The sequence below is a fragment of the Coturnix japonica genome, chromosome 22, assembly GCF_054131305.1.
Source record: "Coturnix japonica strain WE chromosome 22, WE-NBRP24, whole genome shotgun sequence".
NCBI classification, from domain to species: domain Eukaryota; kingdom Metazoa; phylum Chordata; class Aves; order Galliformes; family Phasianidae; genus Coturnix; species Coturnix japonica.
The window spans coordinates 7345026-7369110 of record NC_140684.1 but is presented as its reverse complement, the minus strand read 5'-3'; the positions used below and the strand labels follow the sequence as shown (position 1 = coordinate 7369110).

At 50.6% G+C, this 24085-nt stretch overlaps 1 protein-coding gene across 4 annotated transcripts; it reads right to left on the bottom strand.

Moving 5' to 3' along the window:
- DTX2 (deltex E3 ubiquitin ligase 2) lies at nucleotides 1-24060 on the bottom strand. Of its 4 annotated transcripts, XM_015880505.3 has the most exons (11): nucleotides 23826-24060; nucleotides 19850-20229; nucleotides 15300-15894; nucleotides 11118-11176; nucleotides 6618-6749; nucleotides 2655-2699; nucleotides 1587-1657; nucleotides 1339-1497; nucleotides 1086-1247; nucleotides 570-659; nucleotides 1-362 (listed from the first exon to the last, which is right to left on the bottom strand). In XM_015880505.3, the coding sequence occupies exons 2-11, from the start codon at nucleotides 20148-20150 to the stop codon at nucleotides 138-140; spliced, it is 1839 nt and encodes a 612-aa protein (XP_015735991.2). In that variant the 5' UTR covers nucleotides 20151-20229; nucleotides 23826-24060; the 3' UTR covers nucleotides 1-137. The 4 variants fall into 4 exon arrangements, with proteins under 4 accessions (XP_015735991.2, XP_015735993.2, XP_015735994.2 ...); XM_015880507.3 differs by lacking the exon at nucleotides 2655-2699; XM_015880508.3 differs by lacking the exon at nucleotides 6618-6749.
- Nucleotides 24061-24085: the final 25 nt, after the last annotated feature.

The window sequence follows — 24085 nt, the reverse complement described above, 5'->3', positions numbered from 1 at the left end:
TCCCACATGACAGTGTTATTGCTTAGTGTGACAGTCAGACACAGGAACTTAAGGCAACAGGATTAAGTGCACTGGGTGGGCACCTGGGCAGGGGGCCACAAAGATGTGCACAGCCCAGCTGAGCCCCTCAACACCACTCATTTTCTCAGGCAGTCCTCAGTGACGCCCTGGGCAGCCAGTTCTGCCAGCACATTGTCCAGGTAGTTGGGGTCAGGGTAGCCGTGACCACTCAGGTTTGTGTCCATCTCTGTTTTGTGGTGGATCTCATTCCATACCACAGTGTTGCTCTCACCAGTGGTGTTGGAGGTACCCACTGTGAAAATCAAGCGCCTGTTCCAGGCCACCTTCAGGAGCTCCAGGACCTGGTGGAGAAATATAGGAAGGAAATAAAAAGAAGTCAGAACTGTCCTTCAGCAGCTGAAGCCCCAAAAGCTGCTTGCCAGAAGCTTAACAGCCTAAATCCCTGCTGTAGCAGGAGACCAAGGAAACAAGGTCCCTTCCAACACTGGTGTATCCCCACACCACTGATCAGGTGCCCCAATAGGAAACCCCATCACACAACACTTTACCTTTCTGCCTTTATCATTGTCTGGTAGGTAGCAATAGCGAGGAAAGCCTCTTGCTGTGTAAGGCATCCCTGGGTTGGGGTGCTCGGGGCCCTGAAACAGGTAAGACATATGTGGCATTTTCATCCTCAGACAGCAGCAAAATTTGGGATATGCAGGAGGATTTGGCAGTCCTGTATCAAGGCAGTTCTTCATGTGAAAGCAGCAGGGCACTGCTGATTGTAGGAGGTATCTGGCATGTCCCTATAGGGCATGTCGGCATCAAGAGGTCCTCCAGGAGGCACCTCATGCTGGGATACAGGTACAGCCAGCTCTTCAGATCATGTGGGAGACAGTCCCATAAGCACAGCTTTTCCACATGGCCTGAGGAAAACCTCAGAAGAAAGGCATCCTTTGCAGGCTGCACAGCAAGGGGCCGCCTGCAGGCACCACGTTGGTGCCCTGTACTTCTGTGGGAGGGAGGCTCTCATAACTCCTGCCAGCAGGCTGCGGCTGTTCTCAGGAGCATGCCATGCTCACCTGAATGCCTCTGCTGATGTGGTACACGATCTGGATTGTCCCACAGTCCCTGTGGCCAGGGAGGGATTGAGGGAAAGTGGAGACCTCCATCTTCCCTTTGGGCTGAGTACCAGTTTTCTCCCCGTAGATGGTTTTACAGGAGGGACACTGCAAGCTGCCATCCTGTGGGGAGAGAAGCAGGTGTCAGAGTTCTGCAGTGCATCACCCAGATAAAGGGCACATGGGACCTACTGGGGATGGGCTGCCTCGGTACCTTGTTCCCATTGGAGTACATGGCCAGCACACAGAGCATATGGAAGGAGTGCTGGCAGTTTGTCAGGCGACCGACCATCTCTGGCTTGATTGTTCTGCACTCACAAGCGTCGCTGTAACCTGAAGGAGAGGCCAGCTTCTCCATGCAGATGATACAGTCCTGGAATACAAGACGGCAAGGAGAAGGGCACCATGTAGCACCTTATGGAGCAGCTAGGCAGCTTTGTATACACCCCCATAACCCCTTACCTCATCTGCAGGAGTGCCCTTCACCTCCACCAGGTACTTCTTCACCACTGCTTCTGGGTCAGTTGGTGCTGCTGCACAAGGACAGAGGAGAAAGACATCAGGCATACCATGAGGTATAAAGGCACTGCAGGGTGACAGCAAGTAACTGGCCAGGATGCCAAGGAGGAAGATACGTGTTAGAAAGGAGAGAAAAGGCTGCTCCAGCCAATCCACAGAAGCCCTGCAAAAGTTCCCACTGCTGGAACAGAGTGCTGCAGATGGAAGAATCCACAAGCACAAACCTCTGTATGCTCACAGGATTCCCATTAAGGTGAGAGCTGCCATGTAGCAGTGGATGTCTGTGCCCTGTGCAGCACACCCAGGGGAGCCACCTTCAGGCAGCTGCTGTGCTCTGGGTGCCCCAATGTATCCCAAGTAATGCCAGCCAGGTCCCAACTGAACTTTCTGTGCAACTACAATCCAACTCAGCTCAAGGACGTAGTACACTCAGTGGGAAAGAATTCTGTCATAGGCTATTAAAGGAGAAAAGGCAATCCCACACCACCCAGCTGACAGGGAACCTTCTCATACTGTGAGTAAGACACTGCCAAACCCTGCAGCTGGCACTTCAGGAGAAACCTGCCATATACTGAGCAGCAGACCTTATCTTGAGGACAGCAGAATTAGCCTTGCATCCTTAACACAAAACACTGGCTTTTCTCCTGAGCTTTCACACACTCAAATCTAGTAAGACACGACACAACTCACAAGATACACAAGAGTTTTATAATAGGTGCCCCATTTGCAGTACAACACATTGACATTCCCCATTTCCCTGAGCATAACTCTCTCCTGCCAAGGGAGGATTTTGCTTGCCAAAGCATGTTAAGCACATGCCCCATCCCCTCTGAAGCGTTACAGGATTACGCAGCAAACATCACATAAAACCCTGATCTGGTTAAGGCCAACAGCATCAGCTGTCACCCAGCTCCCAGCCAATCTCTTGCTGGGAACTGCACTGCCTGGCCAGGCCTGGATCCAGCCAGCGAGCATCACACATCTGCACTGCACCCAGCTGGAGCTCCTTACCCATCATCAGGCTCATCACAGAGGCAGCCAGGCTCCTCCACCAGCCTGCAAAAGGAAACATTTGTACAAGTGATGTTAAGGCTGCACCCAGCAGGAGGCAAAATGAGACCTGACACTTGGCGCTGGGGGCTCCTCATCCTTCCTGCTCTGCTCCAAGCCTGTTTCTGGGGGAGATGAAGGATGAGATGCACCAGTGAAGGCTGCTCTCCTCTGTCCTGGGACAGACAGATTCTAACAGAGGTTGAACAGCCACAAGCACCAGTGCTGTTACCCTGGGGCTTGCAAGGAAGCTGTACTCCAACCCTCCCTCAATGAGCAGTGGGTTCTGTTTTCCAGACAACTACTTCTCATAGTAGAGCCAAACACCGTAAAGCAGACAGGAAGGGCTGTTCACGTGCCATAGCCAGCATGAAACTGGCAGCGACCTGGCAGTTGGCACAGAACATCAGGCAGGAGACTGATCCCTCTGAATGCTGCTGGCAGAGATGGGCAAGATGCAAAGAGGAGGATGCAAACAGGAAGAATGCACCTCTTCATTGCAGAGCTAGATCCAGGGCAATGCAAGAGATGAGGCAACGAGCTAACGTGGGAGGAAAGTCATTTCACTAAGGAAGACAGATGAACCGGGTGCTAGACTTTATCCAAGATAAAGGCACAGTCATTAAGACGAGTTATTTTAAGAAGGGAATTCCTGGCCATCCTGAAACACTTGGTGTCTGGCAGCGTGAGCAGCAGGGAGGTATAACTGAGCACAGAGAGAAAATAAGCCTGTGATGTGAGAGGATGCTCCTGTGAGTGCTGGCGCCAGGCAGGAGATGTGTGATGGCTCAGACTGAGTGGGGCTGAGAGGTTACTGCCCTGGAGCCCCTCAGCCAGGAAGGTGCTGACAGGACACATTAAGCATTAAGTCAAACACAGGAACTTGCAAACAGCAGTTTTCCACTTCAGGCGCATGCCAGAATTCCTTGGAAAAGCATCTCCAATGGCTGCCACAAGAAGAGCAGGAAACAAACAGGAGACTGAACAAACCTCCACCTTCCAGCACTCAGGATAAGAGCTCAGCAGGGCCAGTAGCTGCCTTAGGGCCTCATTCTGACCTCACAGAGAACACTGTTGTGTTGCCCGCTCCACTGGGATGCTGCTTACACACAGTGGATGAAGACATGCCAGCCAGAAACAGCGGCACAGGGATGCCATCTGCATGAACTGCTAACACTCGTGCTCAGCTCAGCCCACCACCTCCTGTGGTCAAATCAGTCCCAGCAGAGCACTCCGTGATGTCCCTGCCCCAGGTTCCAGCTGACAAACACAACATGGCACTGCTCGTGTGTGTTGTAGGCAACAGGAGGCTTCAGCTTCTGCTCTGCAAGTTTTGGAGAGGACATACAGCCTGCTCTGTGCACAATAAGATTTCCTTCCTTAAGTACTGATCACAGGGACTGTGTTTGCATTCCGTGCTGCCTACCAGGCTGATCACAAGTCCTCCTCTATCTGGCTGGTTTTCAGGTGGCTCTTCAAGGTGACCTTCCTTCTCATTTCCTCTGGCTACAGACTGGAGAGAGCAATGCCAAAAAGACACACGGACAAGGTTGTACAGACAGCAAGGGAAGCAAACAGAGCATGTGTCCAACCAGCAGCACTGCCTGCCCAGCACATTACCCAACACCTCAGCTCACCTGCATGACAGATTTAGCAGCTCTGAAGCTATTCACCTTGCCATCAGATACACTTGCTATGCCCCAGAGCAGCAGCTGTGGCACAAGCCACACATTTCCACACCAGAATCACTCCCGTACTGCATTATTTGCTCTGTGGAAGCATTTGCTTCCAAGCCTTTGTTCTAGCCATCCCCTGGGATCAGAGCCTGCTCAGGCTCCGTGGTTTTCAAGATTAATAGAGGACTGGTCAATTCTGCAGTTGCATTTTCAATGCTGTTTACCACCAGCTGGCCTAGCACTGTGCTATTGATCTACCCAGGATGTGAAGGAATGTTTACCATCCTTTCATTTACCAAAAGAAATAATGATTTTCCTTAATGCTTCCCCTTCCTCCCTGTAGATAATAAGCCACTTGCTGAAACGAGGCTTTTCCAAAGGCGACATTTCACAGATGCATTTTGAATCCTCACTCAGCAACCAAACACTCGCAGCAGTTGCACCCCATGAGGGCCATACACTGAGCAGCAGACAGGCTCAGACAGGCTGTTTCCAGCCAAAGCCAAGCACAGTCACCCACCACTTGTGGCTGGGAGCTGCAGGTTGATACTGGCAGCACACTGCCTGCCCAGCAAAGGGCAGGGGGTGTCAGCAGGGTAAATGCTTCTTTTGCACCCAAGAGGAAGGACTGGGGGTTGCAGGAGACAGCAAGGACTCAGCATGAGCTGCAGCCACCACCATCTATTTCAGTACCAGTTGCTGGCGCTCACACTGATGTGCCTGCACCTGGATGCACAGCTCTTGCTGGAGCTCACAGTGACAGAAAAATCTGGAGAGGTGTAAAGTGGAGATGTAGAAATTCAGGGCACAAAATGGACCTGTCTCTGCCTGTTATAGCTTCAGGGTTTATAAGAAAGAGAACAAGAACAGTTTGACAAAGTCAAGCTCATTACTGTTGCTGCAGTACAGCACTCCTTGGCCAGCAGTGTTGCATAGGCACAGCTTGCTCCTCGGGGCACCAAGACCCTCCTCAGGCAGCAGTTGTGCTCAGCACTCTGTAGCTACAGCCTCCCTGCTCCCAGCAAGGAGGGTCCACAGAAAGGCCCATCCCTCCACCCTGGATGAGCACTGGAAGCAGCAGAGCTGGCAAAGCATCTCATCTGCAGCACATCTTGAGCAGAACGGTTGGATCGGATCCTGCAATGCCAGATGGAAGGAGCTGCACCGTGCTCACATCACACAGTCCCTTCTGCTCACAACCCCTCTCTGCCCCTCAGGATGGAGGCTCCCTGGTCCCACCAGGTGGCATTGCTGAGCCACAGCAGGGAGCTGGTTCTCCAGAGCAGCACAGGGCACAGCTCACACAGCCAGGCATCTCCTTCCACATTAAATATCTGTTTAGTGTCCCCCTTCGGAGGGGGTTTGCCCACACCTCACTGCACATGCTGGCTCTTAGACCCAAACAGCAGCAAGCTCCAACACAGCCACATGCCTCCCCACCACATCCATGAGGTTCTTTGTACTCCTGAATGCAGACACCTCCGTGCTGGGCATGTATCTCAAGCAGAGCTGTGCAGCCTGCAGCTCCCTCTGCTTATCTGCAGAGAAAGGCTGGCTGCCCACCCCAGGACATGACGATCCTTATGGGTCTCTTCCAAATTAGGATCTTCTATGACACCCATCCCAGCAGTTCCATGGAAATCACACACCAGATACTACAGCCTTCAAGACAGAGGGTGCACGATGCCAGCAGCACTGAAGGGCAGGAGCAAGCCCTGGGGGCTCACCTCAGCAGGAAGCAACCCAGCCATACCTGCCACCACAGAGAGGGTTCTACTCCCATCTCAGACAGGAGTGGAGAAAAACCCATCCCAGTTTGGCCCCGAATGCCCTACGTGACTCAAGGACCTGCTTGGCTACAGGATCCTCCTCACCTTGTGACTCAGCCATGGGCACAGCTCACAAGGAGACCTGCCCTGAGACAGCACGTGGATAAGTGCCAGACCCCAAGGGTTCATTGAAACCTGCAGAAATCAGTCGTGCACAGAGAGCAACTGTGCTGCTCCAGATCTAGTGACTGATGGAAACAAAGCAGAGCTTCCTCAGGATGGGGTTTGCCTTCTCACCTTATTGTACAGCCTGTCAGAGACCACATACAACACTTCATCCTTGGCAGGATGAGCATCACGAGCCAAACCAGAAGAGCCAGCGGGGTTCAGGGAAGAGACGAGAGGAAAAGAAGGAGGTAGAACAAGTGCAGAGAGATAAAGAGGAGATGGAAGCAGATATCAGTTTGAGCAGGAACTACCTTTCTTGGACACTTTCCTCCCCTCCTTAACTGAGCTGTGTTTTTTAGTGGCTTTATGGGTGCTGGCAGCTTGCGGCACACAGGTGAGGTGCACGGGGAGTCCAGCGGCTGACATCAGAATAGCCGTCATGCCTACAGCAGGTACGAGATCCACATGCAGGAGGGAAACAACGGGGAAACACATTCATTAAAACAACCTTCAAAACTTCCAAAGAAAAAGAAAATAAAATACAGAACAAAACCAAACCCAGGCCCTCAATGTGAAACACCTGACAGGCAGCAGGACTAGAGTCAGCACAAGGATCCAGAGGCCTTCAGAAGGAAGAACCTGGGCAGCAAACCAAAGCATCCACCTGGGAAATTCAGGCCTGCTGACGCCGGAATATTCCTAAGGTGACATATTGCTTTAGAACTCACATTCCAGGGAACACCTGCATGTGTGGGTGTCCATTCTCAAGGATGCCACAGTCAAAAATCACTCATGGCTGCAGACACAACAGACAACCCAGAAGCCAGCACCTCCCCAGATGTTATCTCCTATAAGCTGCCTGTGCTAAACCACATCCTAACACAAAGGAAATCCTCACCAGCATCCCCAGATCCGTGCACAGCTCATGGCTAAAGCTGAAGACTTCTGTTTTTTAAGCCCATATTCAACTGAGTTGGAAAGACAGAAAAGCAAATGCATCATTCAGGACAAAATAAGGTACCAGCCCACACAGGACTGAAGATGGAGATATGATGGGAAACACCACCCAAGTGCAAGCAGTAAGGCTGCTTCCTGCTTGAAGCCAGTCAAGGAACCACTGCCTGCAAGTAGAAATCCCCTGCACAAAGCCCACATAAGCACCCCACAAGCAGAGCCAGTCCCCATGCAGCCCTGGCTTCACATAAGGTCCAAGTACATTACGCATCCCACACACTGTTCAAGTCTTCCTTGATGCAAGAGTTAGATGTAAGATAGACAGCGTGTAAGGACCGTAGACTTCTAGACAGAAAGCATTTCACAAGTTGGGATATGAGACACAGCCATTTGTACAGGACTACCCAAGGAAGGCCCAGGCTGCCCCATGCACTATAGACCCCCCAGCACACATGGAAACAGGTAACCCCACACCAGGAACCCTGTTAGGTGTCACCTTCACTGACTCAGCTTTACATAACCCCCCTCCCACACCCAGGAGCTGCAGGGATAGAGGATCTTTAGAGCACAGTGGCACTGAGTGACCTCACCCCACTACCAGCACTGGGTGTTCTCAGTATGAGCATCAAGGGAGCAGCGTGAACCACGACTGAACATTGCATCCATAGATATCACAGCTTCCTGCAATCACCAGCTGCAGGTTGCTGCTGGCCCCATGCTACACCAGCAGTCCTTCAGCCTCCAGAACAGCTTAAGTGTCCCCCTAATGAAAGCTACTCCCAGGAGCTGCACAGCTGCCCCCTGCTTGCACCAGGAAGGTACTTGTGTCCTCAAGTTGCAAATCTCCAACTGCCTGACCCCACCAGAGCTGGGAAATGCCATTCCCCAGCCTGGTGCGAAGGAGGGAAGTGGTGATGCTGTGTCAAATGCTCATTTCTCAGCACTGTGATTACAGGGATTGCAAAGACTGGCATTTGACAAGAAGTGCAAAGACCAGCAGGGACTGTCACCACCCACACGCATCTATCTGACTGATATACAAATGTACAATCAGTGCTCTGTTGAGGAGACCAACAGCAGTTTGCTAACTAACATGCAAAGCCCACTGCAAAAGGGGGGGGGGAAAGGAGAACAAGATAAAAGCAGAGACTTCAGACTCCATGTCAGAGAGCCAAGTGAAGAACAAGGCTTGGAACCTCATCCAAGTTCAGCTACCTGCTAGTATGGCCCTTCCTGTACCTCGAACAACTTACCCACAGTCGTCTACCAGCATTGTGAATCACTGCAAAGCAAGTACTTAATTCCAGAAACTCTCATTTCACAAACTGCAAAGGCAACAACAGGTCCACGTGCACACAGAGCACAGGTTAAGCAAAGGACCAGGAGAGCTACCCCCAGTTCAATGCTCTCTGCACAGACAACCTTAAATTGGCAAGAAAACACTTTTCTATTTTTACCTTCTGCTGCCCTCACAGAGGCACACAATGAATCCTCTCTTCCTACAGATTCAAACCAAGAGAGCATTCAGAATGGGGCTGCTCCTGTGCTGTGTTGTTTGAGATAAGCCAAAAGAACACCACAACAATTCCTCCTTCAGAGTGCTGATACAAGGCTGGAAACCTCAGTATCCAACAATCCTCCCACAGGTCTGGTGACAAGAGCAACCAGCAAGGGATCCCAGACTCACATGGAGACGTGTACATGCCAAGTGCATGTGTGTGTGTACAAAGCAAGAAGCACACACCTCTCTCCCTTTTTTCTCTTACTCAAAGCATCTACGTGGCCACGAGCACCGTATTAAAACTGCATGGGGTAAAGTTATTTTTGCTGCATCTCTGACAGCATCCACCAGCTCTTCTCGGCCTCCTATGTAAATAAGGCATTTTTTTAATATCCTGTGCAGAATATTAGCATGGGGAAAACACCCTTACATAATGCACTGAGCACCAACCAGCTGCTTACTCACCCCCAGCCCAACACACCCATCCAGCCACAGCTCAAACACCAACACGGCGCTTTAGCAGTTTGCTGAGACTGATATTTTGGCATTTCTCTGTACTAACCCAATACCAAGAGTGGAAAGAACACTTCAATGACAGATTTTCTGCACAACTCAAAATACTAAAGTAACAGAAAATAAGGAAAAAAAAGCATAGAGAACAGGTTCTCAAAGTCAGCTTTGTGATTTCTGGGGCCTGGAGCTGCAGTGTTATAAATTCCTTGCTAAGAACCCAGGTATTCATCACACCACCAAAGCCCTCCTTCTCACTGACAGCAGGATTCCCCATTACCTGCTGATTCAGAACGTTTCTCCCCTTCCTGGCCCCTCAGAGCATCTCAGGTCTGATCACAGCCATGGGCTACACAAACAGAGAACCCAGAAGAGATGCTCGCCCTATGGATGCTCCTGCGGAGACCACTCAGCCCAGCACACAACACACTGCACCCTGCAGCTGCTTGGATCTCCCACTTGCTGCCTCCCAGGGACCTGGAGACCTTTCAAATTAACAAGGGACAATTTGCATATGCAGAACGAGGTCACAGTTAGCACTATTAACATAGCCTGGATACAGTAGGGCTTGTCAGTCCTTTGCTGTATTTACCCTTCTGTGATTAAGTAACTAATTACAGTCAGTGCTAATAGTCAGGGGATGAAACTCACAGCTCTCATAGCGAGCCCTGCTCACAGGTCATCCTCCCAGAGCAAGTGTGAGCTCTACTCTACACCTCATTTCCACAAAGCCTGATCTATTAAGACTGAGCTGGAGGGGCTACATGCTGTCAGCACAGCCTGCATTTGACTTTACATGGTGCCCATTTGGCTCTGGAGACCCACAAGGCACAATCCTCATCACAGCACTCAAATTGGATGACCAGAAACATCAGTGCCAGGGCATCACCAGGGCAAAACCTGTACTCCCAGCAGCCACTGTCACACTGCAGACCCCATAGCTACAGCCAACCAAGGCAAAACACCAGCATCAAGTTCTAGCACTCAGATTTTAAGCACTTACTGAAAGCTATAAGCGTGAGCTGCCATTTTCAAGGCAACGCCATTTCATGTTCCACAGGCAAATCTACTCTGAAAAGCAGCACTGAAAACTTGCACTTTCATCTCTCTCAGATGCACTGCTTGGGTATATTTAGGATCAGATTCACAGGTTTCAATGATAACAAGCCAGCCTGCATTGTGTTGCCACAGGAGACAGCGACTGATTTAACTTCTGTTTCTTCCTTTCCCTAAGGCAATGCATTACAACCCTTTTTAAGCTAACAGCTATCTCAGCCTTTATAATAAAACCAGACAAAATCATCCCATGCAGTTGCCTGCACTACAGCCTTCCTCCTCTAAGGAAGGAAAAAGGAAAAGCATCAATTGCCAGCCAGCACACAGCATGGCCCAGGTGCCACCCTATAGCTAACAAATTAGCACCCAAACCCTAAATACACCCACTTGTCCTCATAACCTGTCTCTAAAGCACAATTCAGAAGCAGAGCTTCTTCAATGAGCCCACAGAGCTCATCTCTCCGGCCCCAAGACTGACTACACACCAGCTGGCATCCTGTTCTCGTGTTAGGAAAGCACTGATCCATGTTGACCAACATCAAACCCTCTCCTAAAAAAAGGAACAACACCTTACAACAAACTCTAATGAGAAAAAACAATTGTTAAGGTCCAGCCTTCCTGCTCTCTCTCAAGTCTGCTCTTTCTACTGCTTGGGTTTTAGGACTAGAACTTTTTTGCTACTAAACACAAACCAGAGCTTCCCTAAAGGCTAGAAAGGGAAAGCAAGTGCCAGAGGAGACACTCACATAACCCTAGAAATAATGCAGATAAAGCAAAACAATGTAGTTACCTGCCAAGGCTTGGTTCAGCTTGCTGGGCTTGGACATCTTGACTGGGAGGTTTACAGTGCTAGAGAGAGAACAAGAAAGAGAAAAATATAACAGTACAGGTCAGCAGTCAAATAAGCAAGAGCTAACTGAGCTGCAGTAGCACACAGCCCTAGATATTTTAACAGGCTCTAATTACCCAGGTGAGCTTCACCTGGGACCCCCTTCCCCTCCCCACACCCCCACTGGCCCAAGAGTTATATTTAAGAAGCCCACCCCTTTGTAAAGCAGGGTTCTAATGCTTGTTATCTTTGATGATACTATAAACATATATGAACAAGGGGAGAAAAAACTGAAAGAGACTCAGAAGAGTTTGGCAGGCACTCTACCTGAGAAGCCAAGAGAAGGTGGACACCAAGCATCCCTTTTAGGTTCCTAGCTTGTTTTGGTAGCATTTCTTAGTGCTGGCAACAGCACCTTAAGCAGCTTAGGAAATATGGGTAGTTCTCTGACCACAAAGCCCCCCTAGGGAATGCAGTTCTCCTCTTCCAGACTGGTACCCAGAACTGGAGCATTAATACTTAACTCCCAGTGCACTGTGTGATGTTATGATGTGGAATATCAGTAACCAAAAATCATAAAACCATGACAAAGCTGGACCCCAGCTTGAAGCCCACCACGCTGGGCTTTGCCTTAGGTGGCACACAAGCACAGCAGCTCACGGGCAGCAGTTGCAGTCACTACACAAGCAACACAGCATCACAGGCAGTGACGATCCCTCTCTGCAGCCCCGCTAAGATCCAGCAGTGACACGTGCCTACCTCCCATTCTTGCAGCAGCGATGCATCCCCACCTTGCAGTTCCCCTGCCTGCTGTGTTTGGAGCAGGTTCCTGTATTCTCTGAGCCCCCAAGGGAACCCTGCGTCTCAGTGTGCTGTTGGCAGCCTCCAGACTTTTAAAGGGTCCTTCACACTGCAGAGGTTTCCTTCCTTTTCTGACTGTGTTTTCCCCACTGTTGCCCCTACTGTTGCAATATTTTCAAGTGATGCAACCAACTGTTCTCACTGCAGCCCAGTTCAAACCCTTCTGACCACAGTGGAAATCCTCTTTTCAACTTCAAGGGGCTCTTAGTGACTATGACCCTCTTTATGACTTCTTCCTTCCCTGATTTCGCTCCTTCATCACAGTTCCCTCTCACTTATTTTTCTCTCCCACCAGGAAGCAGCCCAGGAGACACTGCAGTGTCCATTCCTGGTATGTGACACAGCTTTGTGCCCAAAGTGCTGCAGCCACCTGGGTGCTTCCATCTCCCCCATGGAAAGGAAACGCAGAGCTGATCCAAGAGGGGGATGATGAGCACTGTGAAGTGAGAAGAGCCCTCAAGACTTACTTACAGTAAAGGCAGAGCATGTTAGCTTTGACTGCAGGAAGGCTTTAAGGCAACTAATGATGTAGGAACTAACTAACTTTTATTTCATGTGGGCTACATCTAGGTTTGAAATAGGATGTGTTAACTCATCCATGTGAACACAGGGGCAGGGCTGCCACGTGCAGAAACCTGCAGAAATCCCAGCCATGAGGCTGATGAAACCAAGGGAAATTCACACTGAGCTGCCTCTGCCACAATGCTGCCTGGGCAGATCTGAAGCCGCAGTGCGTAGGAGGAAGTGTTGCCATGCTAAAAAAGGTGCAGAAATGCAACTCTGAGCTTACGTTGGGCCTCAGGTGGTTTTTCTTTTGGACAAGGAAGGGTGTAATGAAGGAGGATATTGCTATAGCCGTGTAACACACATCGTGCCTTGCCTCCAAGCAGGCGTGCCTGTTCCCACACCTCCGCTGCACAGATTCCCAGCTGTTGCCTGCATCTCTGAGCCAAAGCTCGGCCCTTGCAGCAGCTGAAAGTCAATGCCTGAAATCTCTGAGTGCTCCCTGATCTGCACCTCCTGAGTGCATGGGAAGAGCTGGGGCTGCAGCACACGATGCTTCCCAGCACAGCTTCACCCGTGGATAGAGAGCTGCTGGAGGCAGTGCTGCATTCTGTTCTACACACACAGCACACTCCATCTGTGGCTCTCAAGTGTAGTTTGCAAGGAGGCTGGAATTGCTATATTTACTGCCTGGGAGGAAACTAAGGCACCGAGAAGCAAAATAACCTGCCCACATTTATTTCATACATTAGAGCAGAGCCAGGAATATCTACTTATGCCTTGGCTTGCTCCAGCCAGTGCTCCTCTCTGTTTTCCAGAGACTTTGATCCTTTTGGGAGCACAGGGAAATGAAACCTGCAGCATACAGTGCCTGAGCTCTACCCTGACCTCCATCCCTGCAGCAAGCAGGAAATATTCTCCCACCACTGATACCACAAAAGCTGCCATGTTTAGCTTCATTTCCTACAAAACTGGGTGCATGTAATTGGGTGGGTAACTGCACTGTCTTTCAGTCTCTGGTAGCTTTTGAACTGCTAGTTACAGCTCAGCTCCAGCAAGGCAGGAGCTGGGACTCCCTGCAAGCTTTTTAAATGTCTGCCAGTGTTGCATGCTTCAGGGCCAAAGGTTGCGCAGTGCACACAACACAACCTTTATTAGACACTGGAGAATCTCTCAGTGCCACGTCTCCCTTCCCTGCAGCACACACTGCTCTGTACAGCAGCACAGCTCTGTTGGTGGATGCTTGTGCAAGCTGCAGGATGGCCATAGAGAGGGAGCAGCTAAAGGAATTGCATGGTGCAGATAAGATGATCAAAGACACACAATCTCCTCCTTGGATAATGACCACAGCATAATTAGCACCTCATCCTTGCAACCACAAAAGCCTCACTATTCAGTGATACAGCAGTGAGGAGCAACGGAAGAGGAGCTAAGCCACAGAGCTAAGCTGAGGGGAAAGACAGGGAACACAGTGGGTAAGGAATGCTGTGGGCTTAGGAATTAAATGAAACGCATTGTTAGAGTATGCTACTCAGGTTTCCCTTAATTCGCAGAAATGAGGGTATTTTCTGCTGGAACACGGGCTTCATGAGCCTGGGAACATAACCCCAGCCAAGAGCTATTACCCCAACTCTGCACTATTTCCAGCTCACCACATGGGAAGGAAGGGGAAAAGCCATCCTGAGCTGTCAGCTGGCGTTGAAAGAAACCCTTTCACATAATGAACTGCAGAGGAAGACACTGCCCCATGTGCATTCACCTGTCTGGACAGGGGAAAGGCCAGAGCCCTTGGAAAGGTAATGTCAAAGGACTCTGAACATCCCCAAGGAGGGAGGTTCAGCAAGAGAGCAAGACTGAAGTCCTGCTTAAGATACAAACTTCAAAACACTCTGCTAATTGCATGGAGCACAGTATGCTCTTTCTGCCCTTCCAGTCTTTTATCTATGCCTTTACTTGGGCTGGCATGGACAGGTAAATCAGCTCTGGCAAGTTTGCTTCTAATTGCTCAGATGCTCACAGTGATGCTTGAGATTATTAAAGTGCAGAGCGTATATACTGCTCTACATGATGACAGCAGCAGTCAGACAGCCCTTACTCAGCCCTCCTATAGCTGGAAGACGTGCAGTGCATGTATCATCATCAGCTTTTGGAAAGAAGACAGGCCATGGAAGATCGGCTTCGAAAACATCTTGTGTGCAGTGAAAACTACGACCCTAAAAACATGATTCATGAGCATCTTGATGGTTTGGGTTCCATAGAGATCAACCCTGCAAGGAGACAGAGGAAAGTGCTCCACTTTTGAGGGAGACACTGACTCTGCTGGCTACAGCCCCGGGGATAACTGACTGTGGCTATGCCAAGCAACCTGTGCATGGGAGAGAAGAGTGCGGTAAGCTGCTTTCCATTCGGCCTGCAGCACCTATAAGGCCTGAGGAGAACTGAAGCATACTTTGAACTAAATAGAAGTGCCTATAAGTCTCCTTTGCCTTCACTTGGTTATCCCTCTCAAAATGCTACCTTACATTTCCTCACGCCTGCAGTATCTCAACCTGAGCACTTCCTTCAATGGTTCAACGTGGCTTTCCTGGCTGACAGGGATGAAATTTCAAGAGGGAGAAAAGCAAGGAAAAGCAGAAGGGAAACCTCCTTATCCATCAGACACCAGAAGGCTGCCTCCTTTTAGGGAGCTCAGTGAGAAAGGCTCCTAAACAATGGAGACCTGAGTACAGCAGGTCTCTGGGACACGCGCAGCGTTTGAAGGTGAGTCGAGGTCTGTACCTGACTCCATTCGATGTGGACAGTCCTGTGCTGGGGCCCACGGCACCTCCAGCCTGGGGCAAAGCCCAGCTGCTCTGTGCATTGAGTCGCTGTGTGGACCTCGCTCCAGATAAAGCGGGTTTGTTATAGGGCACAAAGCCGACGCCGGAAGAACCCACTGATGTCGTCCTACCAGAAACCTGAGGTGCAGTGGAGGAGTTGGGGAAGTTTATCATGGAGTTCCGGTACCGCGTGGTGATGGGGCCAGTCCCCCCGTTCAGCCAGCACTGCTGGCACGAGCAACCCGTCCCTGTGTGAACGGGGGCCAAGGAGGACGTCACAGGGTACGGACTGTCCACCCGCCTCCGAACACTGCGGCGGAACCTCGTGGTCTTGTTGGTCTGCACTTGAGCCACCAGGTCGACCTCATAGTCGTAGCCTAAGGGTCCAAAGTCCACCCACTGGTGGTTGGAGGCACAGGCTTGCTCCAGTAACTCGCAGATGTTCATCGCGTAGGGGAACCAGCCACGTTCATCGTTCTGCCACTCCCAGATGATGCCCTGTCCAGCTGCCGAGTCCCTGGGGAAGACGTGCCTGCGGACGGCCCGCATCGTCCCTGGTAGGAAAGAAAAAAGCACTTTGAGATCAGAGCAGCAGACCTGCTTCAGTGATGTGCTCCTACACTGATCTGCGGCGTTTAAATAAGAGCACTAATAGATTTTCTCATCCCGACAAAGGTGGTTTTGCTCACAGAGCTTAGAGAAACAGAACACCTCGGAGATCCATGTCCACCAGCCAAATCTGATTGAGGGCTGGCAACGGGTTCAAAAGCTGCTGGGAGGAAGGGTGGGAAGGGAGGGAAGGAGAGAGGATGTGGAGACCGACACACCCAGACACGAAGGAGCAGCAATCACAGATGTCTCACTGATGTTAAAATCAGGCTGAGGCACGGATCTGGTATAAACCTCCCACAGCCTCAACAACGGAGTAACTATAGAGACACAGCACCTACAGAAAGTGCGGCTGGGGCTGAAGGCCCACTTCCGTCTGCTGCACTAAGGCCTGGGCAACTCTGCTCCCACAAGAGGAGTCTCACGAGGGCAAGACAAGGGCTTCAGAAAGGGAAGGAGAGACCCAGCTTCTCTCAGCTCCTGACTGCTGCAAGGCGAGCATAGAAAACCAGCAAAGTCATCTGGATGCTGCAGAGAACAGCTGCTCACATAAAAGAAGAGCGCTGAAAGCAGATATGCTGTCATTGCAAGGCGCTCAAACCCCCCAGAAGCTTCCAAGGGGACCTCACTCAGTTGCTTTTTTAAAGCAAAAAAGCTCCTGAGAAGGAAGTGAACCACCTAACAGCACAGAAGCTCAAACCTCTGCAGAAATAGGCTTCTGCAGCTGGGCCAGATCTGTTTGCAGTGGGAAAAAAGCTCAGCAGCCCAGTGCACTAAGAGAAGCTGGGAATACCCCAGGGCAAGTCTGGGAATGCAGGCAGGTGGTGGGGAACAGGAATGCAAAGTGCTGTTAACACAAAGGAGTTCAGAGAACAGCAGCAAGAAGGAAAAAAACAAAACCAACAAAGCCTCTAATAGCAGTAAGGAGGGCTCTGACCCTGAACTCCAGGAAAGAGGTGAAAGAGCACATCAACAAACAAGTATCTGCACTTCAGCTCTGTGAGAACTGCCCCAGGATGTTCTTGTGGCTTTGTGGGACTCCACTCTGCCTGCACCAGAGGACAACCTGTGCTGCAGCTCTGCTGACAGCGTGGAAGTCATATCTCTGCTCCTACTGTGCTCCCAGGCTTCTTTGTGAGTAGCATTGGTGGCTTCTGCTGAGTGCTTTGGTGGCCAGACCATGAGACCCTGTGAAATTCCATACCTGACCTGTAGGACCCAGGGTTGAACCCCTGATGGCTCAGCTGAAAAACCCAAAGACTCCTGTGGGATAAGGCCCTGCTCTGGCAAAAGCAAGGGTGGAAGGTAGCAGCAGAACTAAGCCAACCTTCCCCAGCCAGGAATCAGTGCCTGACATGGGAAAACAGAGAACACAGCCAAGAGCAACTCAAGCAAGGACCGCTCCCATTCAGCAATCAACTCCTGCCAGGTTTGAGAAAGACTGAGAGCACAAGTCTATGTTTTCAACAGACACTGGGGAAGATCTGAGCAGAGGGAAGGAGGATGAGATCAGATTGGGACCAACACAGTGACACAAGCCATGTATTTAGAGATGGATGCTAGGAGCTTGCTACCAGCAGAGAGGAGACCAGCACAGGTAAAGCAAGGTGTTAGAAAGCCAAGCAGGACACATGGGTAAGAAATCAGCAAGGCAGTCCAAAGCTGCTCCAAAGGCAGCTCAGAAGCTATAAGCAGCACAGGGAACACTTCAGGTGTTTGCAAGTGACCTGAAGTTTTAAGATAGTCAAACTGCAATGGGGAGAGGAGCTTTTAGGAGTCAATAATAAGTGAAGGCATGCAAGGAATGGAAGGGTCCCCTTCCCCCAGGCTGGCAGGGAAGCTGGCATTCATCTCCCGGGTGGGCAAACAGCTGTGGCAGGAGGACAACTCCTGCTGCTGCCTCACATTCACTTCCAGTTAATCTGCCCAAAGCAGCAGCTGAAGCCTGCAGTTAATCCTGCCCACAAGATCCCCCTGCACAGCTGTCACTCCCTGTTGGTGGGGATGCTAGTCCCGTTAACACTGGCTTCCTGTTATTCTCCCTGGCTTCCTTTGAAGAGCTATTTGTCTGTCTAATAGCTAATGAGCAGAATACAACAGCCTATTTTTTGCTCTGTTTAAAGATTTTTCATGGGGATGTTTCCTGCAGAGATTCTTTTCTCCAGCAGATGACAAAGGTCAGCTGGCTGCTTGCTTAGAAAGGTTCGAGCTTAAGGCAGAGCCCTGCAGAGAGAAAGTCCTCCTTAGAAGTGGGCCACAAAAAGGGGATATGAGCATTCTCAACAGTCACACACACAGCACATAGGAACAGTTACCCATGGAGGGAGGCTCACAGACCTGGCTGCTCTGATCAGCATCCCTCCAAATCAGTGGGAAACACTGCAGGAGAGCTACGAAGTAGAATGAGCCTTTTTGTTGTTAAAAAGACTGCCACAAACCTCATCCACACAAAGAGGAGATCACGTCATCCAGCATCATTTCCAAAACTGTACCGTGCTGTTTCTCTGGGATGACTAAACCCAAATCATCCTGCAATGGACAGTATAGCTAGATGGACAATATAACTGGATGCTTTGAGGCTTTTCACAAGTGACTAAAGAGATACAAGGCACCTGCACACGTGAATAAGGATGTCCCAGTTGCTCTGGGACACATCTTTCAGCCTCCCACAGGTAATCAACCTCTACATGCTGAGATCTCAACCTCATCCAGCTGGGATATGTCCTGCACGAGTGCAGTGTGAAGAAAACAAGAAACAACTACTGGTGCCAGCTCCGGTGGCCTGCATTGTGTTGCTTGAAGCCACAGCTCTCAGCAGAGCTTCCAGGCCATGCTGAGCCAATACTGCTAGTGCTCAAGACACTTATAGGGAAAACTCATCTCAAGGTTACTGGTAAGCACTATAAAGTCAGAACAAAAACACGGATGCAGCTGCGATGAGCATTCACCACTCCAACCACTTCCCTTTCCTGTAGGAATTGTCTCATTTTGCAGTTGATTCAAGACAGTGCTCATTTCTTGCTTCAGCTGGCAAGAACCCAGTACACTGCCCAACATCACAGCCTGGTGTGAGGCTCAGGCAGTGTGCTAAACATGACTGTGTCCTGTGGCAGGGGGAAAGGTGTTGGCAAAGGCAAAACCGATGCATGGAGAATTTTCCTTTCGTTTAGGAGTGTGTAATGTGGAATCTCCCTGGATTTTCTGGAGATAAGAGCACATATTACATCCCTGCTTTGTGAGCTGCAGCTGCTCAGCACATCTGGAGCAAAAGAGGGCAGAAACCATATCAGCACATTCTGAGCCCATAGGCCCAGTGACCTCAGAAAATCAAGATGAGAATGAAAATTAAACCTCAGCCCTGCAATTAGGAGCAGCCCACCCTTCCTCCCTGGAAGGAAGCAAGTGAGCCTGGGACAGCAGCAATGGGGGACTATTCAGTGGCTGCATTACATTGTTGTGCCAGGGGCAGAAGGCTTTCACAGAGCAGCTCGCAAAGGATGGCATGCCAAAGTAAAGCAGCTGGCACACCTACTGCAGAGGGAACAAGGGATGAAGCCAGGAGGGTTTCAATTGCAAAAAGGCCTTTCTGTGGGAGCAGTCTTCAATGGATGCGGGCTGGGGGGGGCAGGCAGAAAATTTCCAGCTCTGAGGAGCCTAGTCCACGAGCTCTGAGCTGTAGAGGTCTCACGATGAGGCTTCTCTCACCTGTCTGCCTGGCACAGCCCTGCAGATTCATGTCAGCCAACAGTGCTTTGCTCACATGCCAGGTGGCACACAGTGTCGGGAGAGAAGACAGAGCACATAGCAAGTAACAACAGTGTCAGCAGAGCTCTGCAGGGCTCTCTTTAAGCACACAAGCAGGCTTACAAAAATGCTGACATGAGAAGGAAGCTCCCTTACCTGTATCCTGCCGGAACTGCATCAGGCTTGGGATGTCGATGACATAGGGAGCCAAGCTAGCATCCGCATGTCCCAGAGAGATGCTGCTGCTGACAAGCCCCGATCCAGAACGCTGCCCCTTCTGCTGAGAAGCCTGGAAACCCTGCTCTATGAAGTTGCACACGTTCACTTTGTACGGCCTCCACCAGCCCAACTCGTCCTTCCATTCCCACACCACCACTGCTGTGGAGCTGCTGTGTCCTGGGATGGAGGCTATGGGGGGCCCGGCCAAGCTGCTTCCTGCTCCCTGAGCTGCTGCCATGGTCTTCCCTGAGGTCTGGACACACGGAGATCACAAGCAGCAGCTGCACCAACTGGCTTTACACCATCTTCTGGGGAACCTGCAGGGAGAGACACAGGGCACAGCAGAGCTGAGAATGATGCTCTATAATCAACACACCTTAAAGACACACGACACAAACTCAGCCTTTCACAGAAGATAATCATTGTGCATTTAGGAGACCACAGGAAAGGGAATACACTCTGGTCAAGGGCAAATGAGGTGCCACCACCTGCAACATGTCAATGTGACTTCTGCAAATTTGGAGAAAGAGCTTTCTGACAAGACTCTGCTTCCAACACCAGACACCACCAGAGCCTGCAGACTTATGCAAAAGTAGCCCAATGCCGCTGCTGATCTGCACTAAGCATATCCATCAGCACTGAGCCAAGCTCAGACCTGAGAAGGATGCCAAGCCCTGCACCTGTGCACACTGATGACTTGGTTATGCAGGCAGATCCTGAAACTCTGCACTGGTCTAACTCCAGGGCTACAATGCCAGCTCCATTCAGGTCTCTGATTGTGGGGATTCAAGAACGTTCAGAGCAGAAGCTGTGGAGCAAGAAAAACAGCATTAGAGAGGAATGCTGAGAACCCAGGATGCCTCCAGGAAAGAAAAACAAAAGTCAAGTGAGATGGGTGATGCCAAACAAAAGTCAAGTGAGATGCGTGACCATAGCAGGATTAGCAATCCTGACTGGGAGGAAGAGAACATGGCTAGGAACCACTCACAACTGACTAGATAAGTGCCTGCATGCACAGTTAAGGCGTAGACCAGAGGTGACTTTGTGGAATGTTCTGTTGACATGTAGAGGAGGGCAGGAAAGTTACGAAGGAGAAGGTGGGAATGTATATGAGGGATGCTAGAAGCTGCAATAAATGATTTGGATTGTGGATTGTTCATGTGTTTGAGTCTGTGCCTTCAGACACTGCATCTGATCATCCGTTGTCATCCAGGATCAGTCCCTCCACTCCTCCTGTGCAGCATTATACACGTACACAAAGCCAGAAGACAATCCTTAATGCATGAAAGTCAGCAAAGCACAGAAATAAATTTGTTAAGCTTGATCCAAAAGAAGAAATGAAAGGAACAAGCATGGAAGTGGCAGGAGGAACAGAGGGGACAGAGAACAGCCTGTGCTGAGGACCGGATCACAGCAGTACTACCTACAGCTTCTGGGGCTGGAAAACAAGGGTTATCTTAGAACAAGGGACAGCTTGCATCACTAACAACTCAAGTCAGCTGCAGAAAGCCGTTATGAAATTATTTGGGGAAGGATAGAGAATGGGGTAGGAGCCTTAAGATAAGGCATAAGATCCAGATAAGGACACAGAGGGCAGCAACTAAATCCTAACAACTCACAGAGCAAAGACAAATTGCAGACAAAACATCACCAATGATCTCAGCCCCCAAGGAATTTAAAACAGCAAATCCAAAGCCATCATCACGTGGGGTCACCCACAGCAGTGGGGACAGACACGTTATTAGGGAACACAGGCAGAATGAAGATGCTATTAAGAAACAGCTATACACATGTGTATGGTTCCATAGGCATTGCTCCATGTGCTGCCACAGCCCACCCAGCAGGACAGGCAGCAGGACCTCCTGGGTGAGGAGGTGGAAAAGAGGGACTGAGAGGTGACAGCTCACTTACAAATGATGACCACTCACTTCACAAAGTGGTGTTGGTTGTGCTAACAGCACTGTTAAATGTTAGGAGCAGGGATACTGATCACACATGGTCACCAAGCTGCATCCAGGAGGCAGAGCACTGATAGCTGGCATTCCTGTGCTGCTGTGTTGTTGCAAGGAATTCTGTCCAGACCAGCTGGACACGTCTATCTTATGCCTGAATACCATGCAGAGCATTTGGAAATCTCCATGGCAGTGCTGGTGAGCAGCTGGCTACAAGAAGAACACGAATGCGAATGAACAAGATTCATTTGGGGTTTAAAAATACAGTCACCTTCTCCCTCCTAAGGTCTCACGTTGTTGATTGCTCACTTCACTCCAGTCAATAAGGAGCTGTGAGCTTCCTTCCTGCCAAACAGAAAAGTTCGTGCCTCCCAAGAGGCAGCAAAGCTGTGGGTGGCTTCCACTGGAGGATGCCATCTGCATGGAGAATGACATCGCTGCCGGATGGGGGAAGAGCCCACGCTCCACAGAGCATCCCATCCATCCTGCTGGCGTGGCTTGCTAGCTTAAAAAAGAAATAGAATTAGAAAAAAAAAAAGAGAAGAATCGAGCAAAGAAGAGACTCACCCACGTGTCTGCATTTATGAGATGAAAGCAACACAGAAATGCCAAAGTGCTCCGGGTCACCAGCAGCACACCCCACTCGTGGTGAGAAGTAATCAGCCACAGCAACACACACAGGTTGGTTATTTTACTGCTCCAAACAGCAAATTCAAACCGTAGGTGTCAAACTCGACACCTGCCTCCACCAGATCATTTGAAGGCAGGTTTCACACCACACTCTGCCTGGACTGAGTCAGAGCAGGGCTTGGAGTGGGGGGGATCTGTCCATCCCACAGTGCAGCTGGATACAATGCAGAGCTCAGGTGCTCTGAGCCCCAAAATAGGGAACTGCACCATTTTCCCTGCAAAGTTGTTGCTGCCAAATTTATTCCCTCAGCCTCAAGCAGAGGAACAGGGAGAGGCTTTTTGGAGGGAGTCAGCAGTTTGTTTTGTCCTTCTTTTGCAGTACAGCAGCAGGAGATGAAGGAAAGCAGCTCAGTGAGCACCGCATCTTTCAGCCACCATCAGTATCTGATGCTAAAAACGGGCAGGTGACAAAATCCTGCTGTCACACCCAGGGTGGCAGTGAGATACTTTGACTCTGGATGCGGCAGCTAAAGCACCCAGCCCCACTGCATGTGAGCACAGCTCTGCCATCTGCTTCCCCACCTGAAAAGGGAAATATTCCCTGTGCTGAGACTGCACAGCAGCAGAGATGGGTGTCCTGCTCCCGCCCCAAATGACAACAGGGACCTGACTTAGCACAAAGTTTAAACGATCCAGCCACAAAACTCCTGTTTGAGAGGCTGAATTAAGGTTTGTTTGCTTTGACCCCCAGCACCAGCACTGCAGCATTTGCCAGGGACCCCAATGACCAGGGACCTCAATGAGAGCAGGGTGCATTTCAATGGCATTTCTCACCACCCAACTTGCTCCTCCAGCCCCATGTAAGTCAGTCTGTTTAACAACATACATCAGGACATTGATTTCAGAGCCAACACATCAGTTGAGCCAAACGAAACCATAAGCGACAGCTCTAAAACTCCCCATTCCAGCTCCAGTGGCTGAGCAGACACAGCTGCCCTCTATCATCTCACACTGGGGACAAAACTGAATACTTTCCTCTTCTGCTCTAACGATTTCACCTCACTGTGAGCACTGCAGTCGCTACTGATCGTGCCTTAAGGCACACAGGGGCACTTTATTCGGGTTCCACATTGTGTTTATATAGGGTTCATTCCGGCCTAACAAGCAATGGGAACCTTCCATAATGGGACATGGGGGGCAGTGGGGCGGCTCACACCCACAGAGCCGGCCCGGCTCGGTCCTCCCGCATCCCAGTAAGGCCCAAAACAGCCCCGTACCCCAAATAAACGCCCTTAAAGCTGAACCCACCCCCCACCGCCGCACACACCAACCTCCGCCGAGTCTCCACAGCCGACAGCCCCACACTCAGCGGCTCCACCGGCCTCAGGAGCCGAGGAGCCCAAAGGAGCCCAAAGGAGCCCAAAGGAGCCCAAAGGAGCCCAGAGGGGCCCAGCCTCGCTCCGTTCCGACCCGCAGCTCCGCTCACTGCGGGACCGGAGGAGCCGCCACTTCCCGGCCGGAGGAGGAGGAGGGATGTGCGCATACACGGCGCGGTGAGAGATGGGGGCTGTAGTGCGGAGGGGCGGAGCGT

What these genes read in the sequence shown, in the direction of transcription:
- DTX2 (XM_015880505.3), bottom strand. Translation starts at nt 20,150, where the DNA reads ATGGCAGCAGCTCAGGGAGCAGGAAGCAGCTTGGCCGGGCCCCCCATA. An exon ending in GCAGTTCCGGCAGGATACAG is followed by an intron (nt 15,895 to 19,849) that starts GTAAGGGAGCTT and finishes CTTTCCTACCAG; the next exon opens with GGACGATGCGGGCCGTCCGC. An exon ending in ACAATGATAAAGGCAGAAAG is followed by an intron (nt 363 to 569) that starts GTAAAGTGTTGT and finishes TTTCTCCACCAG; the next exon opens with GTCCTGGAGCTCCTGAAGGT.